We start from the raw sequence: 15380 nt of genomic DNA on the forward strand, positions 1-15380 counted from the left end.
AATGTGAAACATGGATTTTTTTGTTTAAAACAAAAATATGGCTTCTGTAATTACAATTGTATGATTAAATGCTTTTTAAAGAAAATCGCAAACATGTTTGCTTCAAACTAGCCAGTAAACTGTGTTTTATGTTGGGATATTAATGCATGATCAAAACATTGTGTATGGTGTAGTAGGTTCTGGGTGGAGTTTATACCAAAAATAAAAAGGCATTTGCACAGCTTTGTGGTCTTCATTTCTCAGAAAAAGTTTCCATTTAAAAAGGGAGAACAGTTCCGTTTTGTTAGTCATTTAAGTCGCAATATGGCTGGGTCTCCCAACTGTGTTAAAAATTCGATGTTGAATAAAATAGTTCGAGTATATATATTAAAAAAACAGGACAGTGAAGTTCATGAGTAGGAGCAAAACTTCATCAGAATCAACCCTAACATTGAATCTTTTATATGGGAGTGTTTATACGCATTTAATGTTTAATAAGTACCTCAAACTCCTTTTGAGAGCGTACACAATATAACTTAACCTACCTAAAACCAAGAACACAAACTGGCGCCAGTTTGTTTACAACGGTATGTGACGTCATAATGCGTACATTTTTATTCATGGTAGTCAGGCTGCATTCCTTGGAAAAAAGTGCTTACCGCATCTAGTGAATTAAGTTATCTATGGTAAGACCGTAACAATGTAGAAATTGTGATGCGTAACAAAGTGCATTGTGATGCAATAAAAGTGTAACTTGTACAGGTGTATATTACTCTATTAACAAAGAAAAAAAGCAAACAATCAACGCCATTTTTTTCGAAATGAAAGTTCTCCATTAATTATGTAGGCGATTAAGTTAATAAAATAGGTCGTTTCGAAAACAACGCGCGGGCCACTAAGAACCTTCTTGCGGGCCACGGGTTGGACACCCCTGGTATAGACCAGGGCTTCCCAAACTGGGGGTCGCGACCCCGGAAGGGGTCGCTTAACAAACTTGAGGGGTCGCAGAGAGCTGTACCAATTTTGCAGGAAGTACTCCATACACTGGGGTAGAGTACGGGAGTGCCGCACACCCCCGGCCTTGACCTTTGTATAACGTCACAATGTTGTTTTTGTTCAAGTTACGTCGGTTTCAAAACGTTTCCAGCTAAGCGCAAACGAGCTTATAGAGACGCCATTGATCGAACAAACGTCGGTTGAAACGCAACAATTGCAATTGTTTTGAAATACACAGGCATTTTAATTGCAACATAAAGATGACACATAGTGTTACAGACTAACGTTTAAGTATTGTGTCATTGTGTGGCGCAATAACTTTCTCTGATAAAATACGTAATAAATTTACGATTTCTAAGCTTTTTTTTACGATTTTTTTAATGTCCGTTTGCAAAGCACTGCAACGACCTAAACTTGGTCCAAGGTGACAAGTGCCTATTTGCAAAACAATGTGACAGAAACTAAAGGCTAAAGCACGTAAAAGGTATCGGTGTTTGAACTTGTAAAGTAGTAGACTCCGAGTACCGGTAGGTTGTTTTTAGTTTTCGCTCGAATTAGTCGTTTCAATAAATACAACAAACGTATTTTTTCATTGTTTATCATATTATCCGTGAAGGGTCGCGGAAAATTTAAAGAGATTAATAGGGGTCGCGATGAAAAAAGTTTGGGAAGCCCTGGTATAGACTGTAACCGACTTGCGGTATTGGATGACCGCTTAATATCTTTATTAACGATATACAAAAGGGACGTTTACCACCCATGTTCTTAACGGAACTGGAAAAACAATGTAACTTGTCTTGACCATGGAAATGTCGAAAAGCGAATCAGTTCGGTTTGCGCCATGCGGTTGCAGAAAATCTCCAGTGCCGATAACCTGTCGCATAATATATACCGGTTTAACACAGGGGTGCACCGATGATGCGAGCCCTGTTCGGTATACCAATTCCTACTTTTTAAAGTGGTATAATCTTATCCTCGTCTTACCACATAACTACTTAAAACAATGCTATTTTTACTAACATGTGCATTGTAAATTATGAGGGTTTTTTCGGTGGTTTCTTTTCCTGTCGAACCCTATTCTCTTTCCCCAACACGGTTTTATAATTTGTAGGGTCCACTCGAATAGTTCCACCAACGTTCCCTTCAGTCGTGTTTTACACACAGTTTGAAAAACACACTTTCTGATGAGCTCTCCGCACATAACGCTTTATAATACGGTGTAGGTGCAGCGCGTTTAGTCATGATCCAACAATGGTGCCCTTGACTGTTTTGCCCTCCGTAACGTTTCAGCATTGCGCAGCTACTTTCGGCTGGTGATTGTTTAGTGTCAATATGTCGCCATGATGCCATTGACCAAGCAAATTAAATTCAACTCAACTCACCATGTAGTGTCAGTTAGTGCAAATGTAAGTGAACTACCTGCAATCATGTCTTAACAAACCTGCTTACAACAAGCTTTTGAAAACATATGAATAAAACCGTGGGTAGTGGTTTAAAAAAAGGCATGTGGGTTGGTACTTTGTTTTGCAGGACGTATAGGCCTGTTTTTAAGCTACACGAGCCAGTACAGCTTATGTCTTGTCACCAGGTTTCTAACGGGAACTCATAGGTGGAAACAGTGTGCACTGCCTGCAGTTTCCTTATCACTTGTTTGATGCATTTAGATATAGTCACACTGAACCGAACCCGCATTGGTTCCCGAAAGTAGTTGCTTTGCCATTGTGTACCAGCTTCCTATGTGGTTTTTGTCCGGTTGTGTAGTGCCGTTGGATAACTACACTAGCCAATACGGCCTGAGTTGTCAGATTTACTGATGAGACTATGTAGGTTGAAACAACCAAATGTGTATGTGTAGAAAACGTGAAAATAAAACCTTAAATCAGTCCCCAACATTACATGCCAAACAACCATGACGCAAGGAGCGGTACAAGTGATGTTCAAAAAAGCTTTATTGACGTTTACAAACTACTGGGGTTAATTTAAGGATAAAGCAGTGACTTACGTTGCAACTATACAGGACTGCACACAACTGAACTTTTTGTTTGTTCAACGTGTGCGCTTGGGTGCTGCTTGCAAAACCAACTTATTCATTGTTGTTTAAATGGAGTTTTACAGCATTCATACTACGCTTCAAAAAGCCCAATCAATACAGAAGTGACGTTGTGGTGATTTCCTAGCAAAGGAAACTCGCGGGCCACCGACATTAATCAAATTTATTTGTAACATACACTGCAGTCACCCAGAGCTAAGACCCAATCAGCAGTTATTCTTGTGGTCACGTACACGACAAAAGTCACATGTAGAAGTTTTACTGTGTAAGATTCTTTTTAGCCTGTGCTTGCATATATAAATTTGTTTCAGCAGAAAATATTAAAGGTATTTGAAATTTGTTTGTTGATTGTTGATTCTATATTTCGTTCGTAAGTCAGTTAATTTAATCTCAGTGAAACATTAAAAATGTTTGTTGTTTTAGAGTTTAGACAGACAACTAACCAAAGTAACACATCTGTTTAAAAGTAATGCGCAAAATAAATATTGACACGTTTTAGATATCTATTCTGAACATGACATAAAGGGGAAATGAACAATTTAGTTTTTAATTTACGCATTTGTGTCATACCGTTCAAGTACAAAAACTACTGATTGCAAAAATAAAAGTAAATGTTATCAAACTAATATGACTTGTTTGGGGTTGGTCCGTGCGGGTAAAAACAGCATAGAAAATGTTTGTTGGTTATATTTCTGCAAACAGTTATGTCGTAGGAGGTAATGGGTAATTAGCTTGCTATTTTTATATATTTTTCGCTATTCTTAGGTATGGGCTTTTTGCATATATATTTCGACATTTCACTTAAATTTCAATCACCATTGGTAAACTTTTGGTCTAAAACTCAGCATAAAAGTGCATGTCGGCAACGTAATTGTTTACACATTGAGTAAATTTAATGCAACAACTGGAGCTAGCGGTCGTTGTTACTTGTTCGAATGCAACGCTGGCACGCAGTTAGAGTCACATGCGATTTCAGCCAATCGCGGTCTGGGATCTCGCCACCGATCTTACGACAGCAGAGAAGAAAATGCTCTGACGGAAGCAGCCAGATCGTCGCCATTTTTGGACATCTGAGTCTGCCTACCGGATCACAGGAAACGTTTCGAGGAACCGCGTTCGTGTTTCCGCTTAGGCAGGTTTTATTTGGCCAGAAGCTTTTTACCCACGTTTTTGCAGCTGGCTGATACCCCAACTGATTGTGCTGTCGGTTGCGATCCTATACGACAGGACATAGAACACAGGCATCATTATAATTTATAAATACAGGACAGTTCATAAATGATCAAGGTCGTACCGGAACTGAACCCAAACCCGCGAACCGGTTTGTTTCATTAAACCCGAACCGCTCCAAACCGCTAATCACGATTTTCTAAAAACCCGAACCGGAGTTTTGGGCCCAAACCGGAACCGAATCAGAAAAAATGCAACCTGTTTTATATTCCTTTGGAAACAGCGCACTGAAGAATAAGCGCAAGATAGAGCTATATGGCGTGTCAAAAATGACGAATTTAAAAGTGTCCTGTATTACACGGGCAAAATTATTTTGGAGTTTAATAATGATAACGCAAAATTAAAAGTAAACAAAAGGATTTGAACCGGTTTAGGCCGGGTAATTTGCCAGAACCGGAACAAAACCCAGTCCCGAAAATACACATTTTTAGAACCAGAACAAAACCTTCTTTTTTTAAGAACCAGAACAAAACCTGAACCCATATGACAAGCGGTTCGACTCTTTGGATCAAGGCATGTAGATAGTTAAGAACAAAAAAATTATCTGAAAGGTTTTTTGTTTGCAAGTAAAAAAGTTCGTTAAAATGGAAAAAAGAAAAATTGTTGTAACATTCTTCAATGTAAAGTTATATTGTGAGGGCCTAGCATCATTTTTACCCCAAAACAAGGAGGAAGAACCATCATCCAGTACTAAACAACCGGTAAAGGAGATTCAATGCCTTATGACACAATTAGATGTACTTTTTCCAACATCACTGATTTACGTCGTGGAGTATTCTGACGATTACTTAATCGTTGAAATTGTTGATACTTTACCGGATATAGACTTGGGTCTTTTTTTTAATCCTCACACTCGGGACGACATCAACGACGGCTTGAAGAAAGAAGGGTTAGCCATTTCTTTCACTTCCCTTAGTTTGGAAAAATTGATCAGAAACGTTGAAGTTACATCCGATGAATATCGTGAGCGTAAATCGTTTGGAAACACAAAACAGGTAAGGTTTTGAAAGCTATTGTTCTACATTCATTTACAAATCAAACATCATTAACCGGCACTAAATTGCATTTTTACTTCCGCCATCTTTACTGATATTTTATAAAAACGTATCGTTAAATTTTTTGACGCAAAAGTTATGCAATAATCTTGTCGCAGGACACATTAGATGTAAAGAGAATTGCTGACCAAATGGTCAAGAAAGAAGAACAGAATCAAGCAACGTCATCCATAGAAATAAAACGAGAAGACTTTACTAAAACTGGACCAGAAGGCAACACCGAAAAACGAGGAACGTACAAACTAAGGGCAAACGGAATGGCTGCTAACTTTGTAGCACTTGGCGAAATGACAAGATGCATTCCGTCTAGCCTCTTGGAAGTATTTAAGCAAACTTTAAATGGATTCGGTTCATACATTACCGGACTTGCCGGAGGCAGCATAATTCTAACACTGATGTCTGAAAATGAGAAGTTCAGTCAGGAAACATTAGCAGCTTTATTCAGCGGCGAAATCTTGAGAAATGTCAATGAGATGCTGTGGAAAGGCAACTACGCTCCACTTGATTCCTTGCAACTTCTCTTCTTCGATTATGTCCGATTGGATCAACAGCAGTGGAAACAAAATGTGGAATGTTCGGAGAAATTAATTCAGGTTTTGTCGTTTTAACTACTGACCTGATATTCTGTACACTGCACAAACTTGTTACTTGGAGTTGGCTACACATTTGCTCGATATCGTAGCGGTTTCAACCCTGTGCATTTTTTTCAACAAGCTTTTTCGGACCCGTAAACTAATGACTCACGCCACCTTAACAAAATCAAAACACTCCAACAAAAAACTATTTAATAAAAATAACCAGTTATTTAATAAAAATAACCAAGTTATAACTTATATGAACAGTCGAATAAAACTGGACTGGTCATATATCTCATATTAAATTCTGTTATATTCAAACATTGACTGCTCTGCTGCGGATGACATTTGACGTTTTACGTTTCAGATGCACCGCACGTTAAATGAGAAAAATAAGAAAGGTATATGGTTGTCAGTTAAATACTTTAACTTAATTGTTTTAGATTTATTTCGATTGGAGCCTTCAGTAACTGCCCTTGTCTTCTACAAACGTTTAGTAACTAGTGCACATAAACAACACACCATTAGTTTGTTTAACTTATACAGATAAAGCTAGATTTTTTTCCTTTATATCTGTAATGTATTTTTTTCGACCAGAAATGAAATTACAGAACTATTGTGAAACTTAATTACTGAATGCCCAACGAAATGTGGTAAATCGTACATAAACACTTTAATTAAAAAAAGCTCATAGATGAATTCCCCGACAGCAAAATTTGTGATATTTTATTCTTTACAGCAATCATTCCTTTCAGTGGCGCAAACCGACCTGGAGAAAAAGGTAAGGTCCCATATTAAAAAAACATGCAGTAATTCAGCACTTCAGCATTAAGTAATTTGCAAATATTTCTGTAGTTTCAGATTTCTGGTTGAATAAAAATACATTGCAGATACAAGGGGAAAAAAATCTGGCTTTGTCTGTAAGTTGAACAAACTAATGGTGTGTTATTTATGTGCACTAATTACTAAACGTTTGCAGAAGGCAAGGACAGTTACTGAAAGATTAAAGCGAAAAGGTAATGCTAATAGTTTAATTTTAATACAGCGAAATTTCTGTGATATTTTATTCTTTACAGCAATGATTCCTTTTAGTGGCGCAAACCGACCTGTAGAAAAAGGTGAGGTCACAATTTTTTTTTAAAAAAGCATTCCGTAATTCAGGATTTCAGCATTTAGTAATTTAAAAATATTTCTGTAGTTTCAGATTTCTGGTCGATTAAAAATGCATTGCAGATGCAAAAGAAAAAAAAATCTGGCTTTGTCTGTAAGTTGAACAAACTAACGGTGTGTTGTTTATGTGCACTAATTACTAAACGTTTCCAGAAGTCAAGAGTAGTTACTGAAGTCTCAAAGCGAAAAGGTAATGCTCATAGTTCAATTCCACTATAGAAAAATTTGTAAGAATTTATTCTTTACAGCAAAGACTCGTTTCAGTGGCGCTAAGCGACCGAGAGAAAAAGGTAAGGTCACTTTAAAAAAACAAAAAAAAAACAGTTGTGCCCTATTATATCTATATAAAATTACAAAACGTCCTACATGTCTGCGTCATTAACGTATACGTTTTTCGTAGCACTTGACTCAGAAAGGAAGAAAAGTAAAGGCGACAAGATAACCCTGCGTAAAGTTTTTGATGACACAGGTAAACCATAAAATAGTTTAACACACCACCTCTAGTTTTGGGCAAGTTATATCGAGACCTTTTGACTGAAACATTTATTGGCCAGCGCTTGGCGGGGCCTCAAAGTTTTGCCTCCAGGTTAAGAATATAGTACGTAAAATGATTTTTGATTTTATCGCCTAGCTTTAAAACATTATTGACGCATAACTGATATGATTTCAACCCTTTGTTGTGTACTTGCTATTACTTGTGTTAATCAAAAAAGGTCCAACGGTACAACCAACTTAAACTCCTTCGAAAAATCCTTCGAAACTTAGTCCACAAACTTTATTAAACTATTTGTCCATCACTGTTTTCATTTTTTTTTATTCACCACTGTTAACCGAGACTATATACCAAACAAATATGCACCTGGTTCCTGACGACTCCTTTTTTATTACGCTTTGTGTTGTCTGCTTCTTTCGCAATGGAGCACACAACAAACGATTTTGCCAAGGTGGACATGCCCGTATGGAATGTACATTTTCAGGCAATTTAAAGCAGGCTATGCAAATCAAACGCAACTCATATTCTGCGATTAAACGCGTTTAAACAACAGTAATGACAATTCTTTTTCTACTTGTTTTGAACAGATTTAAAATTGCGGAAAGAGCATGCGAAAGACGTTGACCTCTATGAAGCCTTGCAAGAAAAATATAAGTTGGGTACAAACTTGCGAGACGCACCGTTTTTGCTCAACTATGTCTGGTTTTAATGAGAATTAAAAGGTACAATGAAGCAACTGCAATAGCTGGTGAGCTGCTTCGGTTATTCAATAACCATCTTCAAACAACTACTGCAGATAAATTGATGCATTTTGCTGACAGCAAAGCTAGAGAGAATAAGAACTTTGAAGCCATTTTATTTTATTACATTGCGGCACAGTTTGAGGGGGCCACTGCAGTACAAATTCAAGAAGTTTTAAAAAACATTTCAAATAAAACTGAATTAATGATGGAGGAACAAAGCTATCTAGAAAATTTTGCTAAACAGTTTGTGGTTCCACTAATGCAATCCGTTTTGAAGAAACTGCGCAATCTTACGATTGATCACCCTTTGAAGAAATGCAGTGCTACAGTTTCATCGATGATAAGCATAGCAAGAGTTTTGTCCAGACTGCCTGATTTGAGTGAAAGGGATATTTTATTTGATGCCATTGCAATGATGAAAAGAGATTTGACAAAGGAAGCAGAAAAGCACAAAATGTTTGGAAGATGTTATGAAATGCTGGGAGTGATGTACCGACGAGAACACCACACAAATGAATGCAAAACATACATGGAAAGAGCACAGCAAATTTACAACAAACCAACAGATTTCTTAGACAACGAAGAAAAAGTAAACAGGCTAAGTAATTGTGTTACCGCCGAATCCAGCAAAATGGTTTACTTAGGTGGCAAGCGTTTTCAGTCAGTTGGTGACGATTGGCCTTAGGATCCATACTAACGCAATTGTTATTTAGAAATGTGATACGAATAACCTGTAAATTCGAGAAAAACTAGTTATAACATCCATGTAGCGGAAGTGTTTTATTTACCTTGTATACATTTGTTATGTTGTGTGCGGACGTCGCCATTAGAAAAACTTTTCTTGTGTAGGTTGGCTCCATTTTTAAATTTAGCTTTGTTGGAATGTATTAGACTTGTCTTTCCACCAGATTCTAATATTTTTGTCATTGGGTAGAGACCAAGGAAGCTTTGCATTAGGGCTGTGTCCACGTTTGACGTGTACTTTGCGATTTAGGCGGATATATACGGTGTGTACTATATTGATTGTCGTGTAGTGTATATAGGTTATCTTGTAAATAGCTTGTTAACTGTAAAACTACAAATTAAACAAAAAATGTTATGTAGCCATCTGTTATTTTGCTTTGAGACTAGATCAGTACACAAAAAGAAAACGGAATCTTGTTTTTGGCATCTCTTAAATACCTCAATTTATTAACCTGTTTTTTCCTTTTTGCGTAATAGTTTCTAATGTGGATGAACACCCAATTCGAAAAAAACTGTTTTTTCGGTTATGTTTCATAATTGCAGAATTTATAGCATGTGCATGGGTCGATCTGGCGTCTGATCCTTATCGATCTTGCGGAATGTTGGCATTAAAATTGAAAATATTTGCCCATTTTAAGATTTCGGCGGCAATATACAGACTGTGGTTTGTAAAACCTTTTTAAAACCTTGGTCCACCTTACTTTAGGTCATACAACACGCAAAGCTTGTACAAATGTGGTACCCACAAGTAACATGAGGCTACACATTATCAGTAACCGACACGTGATATCTCTGTAGTAGTATTGCTGATGCATTGTGGGTTTATGCTTCATATGATTAACTTACACTCTAACGTACGCATCTACACATCCTAAAAATAATTGCCTATAATAATAACATATGAGTTTTTGCGTCATGGTCTAACAAAATTTCAAAGTTACCGCCAAACTCTTCCTAGAAAAACAAATGGATTATTACCATGTTTTCTAATTTTTACCCCTTACCAGTCTTTTACCTGTTTACAGCTTGCGGGATGCAAGTTTTAACTGAAAGACCTGCGTCATTTACCACAAACTTCATTCAACGCGACATAATGGTTTCAGGTTGCTGAAGGTCACGATTTGATGATATATTTATATATATAACTTATATATATATATATGCGTGTGTGTGTGTGTCTCTAGTTAATCAGTTTACTTCAGGTAAAGCATTAAAATAATCATTGTTTCAAACGAGGTGGACAATTAACAAAGCAATAGAACACATCTGATTAAAATACAAAGAATAAAGTAAATAATACAGCGTTTAAATAGCAGATTTCAACATAACTACCAACATACAGAGGAAATGTATATACAAGTTTTCGATTTATATTTGTGCCTTACCGTTTAGGTATGAAAGTTAGTTTTGTGATTAATCGTGTTCTGGTATAAACAACCTAGTACACAATGCGTTTATATCTTACCATGAAACAATGATGTCGTTGTAGTAAACGGTTGTTTAAGCGTATATTTCTTGCTTTTTTACGTATGGGCTTTGTGCAGATATTTTGACTGTTTGGTAAACTTTCTGTTTCCGTAAAAGTGGATGTAGGCAACGTGACATATGGTTTACACATTGACTTAAATGCTGGAACAATCGGAGTCAACACTCTCCAAAGTTGTTTGTTGTTCAAACAAAACGCTGGTAAGTAATTAAAGCCAAATGGAATTTATGTGTCAAATGTTGCAAAACGCCAAAATCCGTCACAAAAGTGCATGTCGCGGACGTGACCCATGGTTTACACATTGAGCCAACATGGTGCAACAATTGGAGCTAGCGGTCGTTGTTTGTTGTTTAATCCCCACGGTGGTACGCAGCTATAGAGCCAACTAGGATTTTGGTGTCACACCTTGCGAATCAACCAACCAACAGGGACGAGGATAATGACCTGGGAGTAGTTGTTTCGCTGTTGTTTTCGGTTAAGTTAGTTAAATCAGTTTAATCATAAACATTACTGCCAAGGTAGTGGTGTATATAGAATACATCGTGTAACGTTTCGACAATCTCTGTTGTCATCATCAGTACATGTACTACATTTTAGATGCACCACAGGTTGAATGTCAAGAAAAAGAAAGGTATTGGTTGTATAATGTTTTAATTGTTTTACATTTTATTTATTATAATAAACAAAAATTATTACATTAAAAATATTTGGTTTAACCATTCAGTAATTTGCATAATGTTTTTGTAGTTTCAGATTTCTGGTCGAATGCAGTGCACTTACAAAGTAAAAATCAAAAAATCAAAAATCAAGCTGTACATTAAGTATACTAATATTATGTTGTTAGTGTGTACTAATAACTGTACATTTGTAGAACTCAACTATAGATTTCTGGTCGAATGCAGTGCACTTACAAAGTAAAAATCAACAAGCTGTACGTTAAGTATACTAATATTATGTTGTTAGTGTGTACTAATAACTGTACATTTGTAGAACTCAACTATAGATTTCTGGTCGAATGCAGTGCACTTACAAAGTAAAAATCAACAAGCTGTAAGTTAAGTATACTAATATTATGTTGTTAGTGTGTACTAATAACTGTACATTTGTAGAACTCAACTACCGTTACTGAAGGCCAAAAGCGAAAAGGTAATGTTCGCAGTTTAATTCCTATACTGCAGTGGTGGCCTACCGTTTAGACACTATGCGTCAACCTTTTAATATACGATTTGAGATCCGCCATAAATCCCTCATAACGTTTGGTGCATTCGCAACAGGTGAGCCACCCTTTTTCCTACATTTTTTTCCTATTTTTATTCTTTTGCAGCAAAGACTCCTGTCGATGGCGCAAAGCGACCTAGAGAAAAGCGTAAGGTTGCACATGTAAAACATAAATATATGCATGATTGTATTTCTATAAAATTACAAAACCCAATAATCTGAGCCGTCATCTATATGTTTTACGTAGCACATGACCCAGAATGGAAGAAAAGTAAAACAAATCCTTCCGACACGACAAGCCTGCGGAAAATTTTTCAAGACACAGAAAAACAAAGGCAGTTGAAAAACTGGTTCAACACCAGTTTTGGTTTTGGGACAATAACGCCTTGCTTTAAAACTTTATTGGAGCATATATTACATGAAATAAACACTACTTTTTGTGTTGCAATTCCCAGTAAAGTTACTAAAACAGTATTACTTGCATTAATTAAAGAAGTCCCAGCCGTTCGAATAACTAAACTTACGGGAGCAACAACTTAGAATAAAACGGTGCTTTATATTTAAATGTACTGTCGTATAAGACGGGGCAGATTAAGCACTTTGAAAACCAAAGCATTAGGAGTCAGGGATTTGGGCGCCTTATCGGAAATGGGGACTTTTTTAAGACGTGATTCCAGTTAAATTATGGGAAATCCTTTCAAGCTTCACCCATAAACTTTATTACACAATTTGTCGATCACTGTTAATCCAGTTTATGTGCCAAGAAACTTTGGTAAACACCTAAAAGTTTACGACACCATTTCTGTTGTTACGGTTTGTTTTGTTTGCTTATTTCGCAATGTTGCACACAATGAACAGTTCTGTCAAGGTGGCGGTCCCAATTGGACTTGCTCCTGACATCGAGTTGCATTTTGATTTGACTGATTGCAGGTTGCAGTTTTTTAGGCGGGTTATCAAAAGGACATTTGCTGCTCTTTTACTTGCATTTTGATGTGTTTAATGCATAAGTACACAGGTCCATAAACTTGTCTCTGCGATTACACTGCGCACCCTTGCTTTGAACATGTAAACATTGCCGTTTTTAACAGACTGTTTTAAACTGACTAAGACAAAAATAGGGATTTTTTGAAACGTTGATGTCAATAGTTATACATATCAAACAACCTACTTTATGCAATTTTGACACGTCAGTTTTTTCGTTCAATTGCTTTTAAACAGATTTAAAATTTCGGAAACGGCCCGCAAAAGACGTTGACTTATGTGAAGCCATGGAAGAAAAATATAAGTTGGGGTCTAAGTTGCGAGACGCACCGTTTTTGCTCAACTATTATCTGGTTTTACTAAGAATGAAAAGATACGAAAAAGCTTCTGTAATAGTTGAGGAGCTGATCCAGTTGTTCAGTAACAATCTTAAAACAACTACAACGGATGAAATCCAACACTTTGCTGACAGCAAAGCAAGACAGAATAAGAACTTTGAAGCCATTTTATTTTACTACATCGCGGCACAGTCTACTGTAGTACAATTTCAAGAAATTTTAAACAACATTTCAAATAAAACTGAATGGATGATGGAGGAACAAAACTATCTAGAAAATTTTGCCAAACAGTTTGTGGTTCCACTAATGCAATCTGTTTTGAAGAAACTTCGCACTCTTACGTTTGATCACCCTTCAAATAAATGCAGTGCTACGGTTTCATCGATGATAAGTATTGCAAAATTTCAGTCCAGACTCTCTGATTTGTGTGAAAAAGACATATTGTTCAAAGCCATTACCATCATGAAACTAGACTTGAAAGAAAAAGCAGAAAAGCACAAAATGTTTGGAATATGTTTTGAAATGCTGGGAGTAATGTACCAACGAGAACACCATATAAATGCCAGCAAAAAATACATGGTAAAAGCAAAGAAAATTTACAACCAAGCAACAGACTTTTCAGACAACGAAGAAAAAGTAAACAGGCTGAGTAACTGTGATACCGCCGAATCCAGCCATAATGTTTCCAGGCGTTTTCAGTCATCTGATGACGATTGGATTTTGGATGCGTACTAAGACGATTGCTATTTGGAAGTGTTATTATTCTCTGAGTGAAAAGACTTTTCTTTTTATTCGTTTAAGGTTAATGAAGCAAATGTGTGCTGTTTATAATTGTGGAGGAGAAAATGTGTCTTGCCTGTTGATTCCATTTAAATTTTTCGCTTTCTAGCCGTGTATCCAAGCTTCGCTGTATTGACACAAAGCCTATAATTTAATTGTTTTGCATCGATTGTGGATGTTGTACATGCGGTTTGTCATTAATACCGTGTAGTGTATATCGGTTATCATTGTAAATAGCATGGAGAAATGTCACTTCATCATTTGTTTTTGCTTTGAGAGAAGATCCTGTGGTAAAAACAGAAAACGAAACCTTGTCTCTAAGATGTGTCTTATCTCGTATGCCCTCAACTGAAATTGTAAACTTTTCTGTTTTTGTCGTTTTTCAACACATTGTTTCCACTTACGGAAAAGTTTTGCAATCAATCGAGCAACAAGCACATCGCGAAATGAAGATTTTTTATGAAGAACTGAATGTTATATTGTTGTAAATTTTAGAGTATGGACAAGATTTATTTGTATGCACGTGAACTTTTCACCATATATCACAAAAATGGCAAAGTTAGCCAAAAATATGACTTAATTTGCTGGTAATTTAATTAAATTATAAAACATTTTCAAGGAAACTAGACCAGCCATGGTAATATCTTGAACAGTGGCTTGTGGCAAAAAGCATTATGTAAGCCGGATGTAGTTTCATCGTGTAACACAAATTTATACTGTGTATACTGTACACAAACTTTAGCCGTTATATGTTTTTAAAACACATTTAGTGGTGTAATTTTTGAAAATATTCTATACGTGTTGTTTTCAAATAGCTCGGATTAAGCTAATATATTTCATTCATGCATACCGCAAAAAAAAAGTTTTACCGAACATGAGGCCTAAAAAAGATAGTTTTGTATCAGCGGTACCCCTAAAAGCACAGAATAAGTTTAGAAAAAGGCGTTTTTTACTTCGTTTAATGATTGCTTGTGAATCGATACAATAACGTTCGGCACGTTTCGACTTTAGGATATTTGCTTCGTTATCTGATTTTTGCAGAAGTCAGAATTAAATCTATAGACTTATGGATTACAAAGCGGCAGGCTTTTTATCCGACATGCAAACCCAAAATGATGGGTAACACTCAAACATTTTACAAGCCGATTTAGAAGTTTAGGAATTCAAACTTAGGTTAAAACATAATAGGTTTACTGTATGTGTGACCACATCGCGACATACAACAAAAAGTTTTTATTGCCAATCTTGGGTTAGGACATCAAATACTCGACAACTGCAAATGATGTATACCGCAAATAATCTTTGCCATGTCATGTGAAAAAACTTTAGATGTACACAAGATATAACCAAATAAATGACAAGGAGAGATACAAGGCACAAAACAGGTAGTAAAACTTGTTGGGATAGGACAATACGGTAAATGCATTTTTTACATGTTTGATTCCAACAGCCAACCAACTTTAGTGATGGCTTAGTTAGTCGGTAAGTGTTAGTGGGAGCAAAACGTGTTTGTGTTCAGATAATTAAAAGTTCAAAAGAGCC

At 36.3% G+C, this 15380-nt stretch overlaps 3 protein-coding genes across 5 annotated transcripts; all 3 read left to right on the top strand.

Annotated features, from left to right (window-relative positions):
- The first annotated feature begins 4515 nt into the window (after nt 1–4515).
- On the top strand, nt 4516–11385 carry LOC145230492 (uncharacterized). The gene is made up of 4 exons (XM_080095922.1): nt 4516–5250; nt 5409–5903; nt 11119–11152; nt 11269–11385. Exons 1-4 carry the CDS (start codon nt 4840–4842, stop codon nt 11340–11342), a joined length of 1014 nt encoding a protein of 337 aa, XP_079952048.1. The 5' UTR covers nt 4516–4839; the 3' UTR covers nt 11343–11385.
- On the top strand, nt 7094–9563 carry LOC145229796 (uncharacterized). The gene is made up of 5 exons (XM_080095122.1): nt 7094–7149; nt 7209–7245; nt 7304–7345; nt 7456–7524; nt 8136–9563. The coding sequence occupies exons 1-5, from the start codon at nt 7108–7110 to the stop codon at nt 8255–8257; spliced, it is 312 nt and encodes a 103-aa protein (XP_079951248.1). The 5' UTR covers nt 7094–7107; the 3' UTR covers nt 8258–9563.
- On the top strand, nt 11378–14384 carry LOC145230493 (uncharacterized). 3 transcript variants are annotated; one of them, XM_080095926.1, is made up of 5 exons: nt 11378–11452; nt 11512–11571; nt 11631–11667; nt 11846–11887; nt 11987–14384. In XM_080095926.1, exons 2-5 carry the CDS (start codon nt 11537–11539, stop codon nt 12080–12082), a joined length of 210 nt encoding a protein of 69 aa, XP_079952052.1. In that variant the 5' UTR covers nt 11378–11452; nt 11512–11536; the 3' UTR covers nt 12083–14384. The 3 variants fall into 3 exon arrangements, with proteins under 3 accessions (XP_079952052.1, XP_079952050.1, XP_079952049.1); XM_080095924.1 differs by having other exon boundaries at nt 11631–11887; XM_080095923.1 differs by having other exon boundaries at nt 11631–14384.
- Nucleotides 14385–15380: the final 996 nt, after the last annotated feature.

Source organism: Phallusia mammillata, chromosome 5 (genome assembly GCF_965637545.1).
Source record: "Phallusia mammillata chromosome 5, kaPhaMamm4.hap1.1, whole genome shotgun sequence".
In the NCBI taxonomy this organism is placed as follows: domain Eukaryota; kingdom Metazoa; phylum Chordata; class Ascidiacea; order Phlebobranchia; family Ascidiidae; genus Phallusia; species Phallusia mammillata.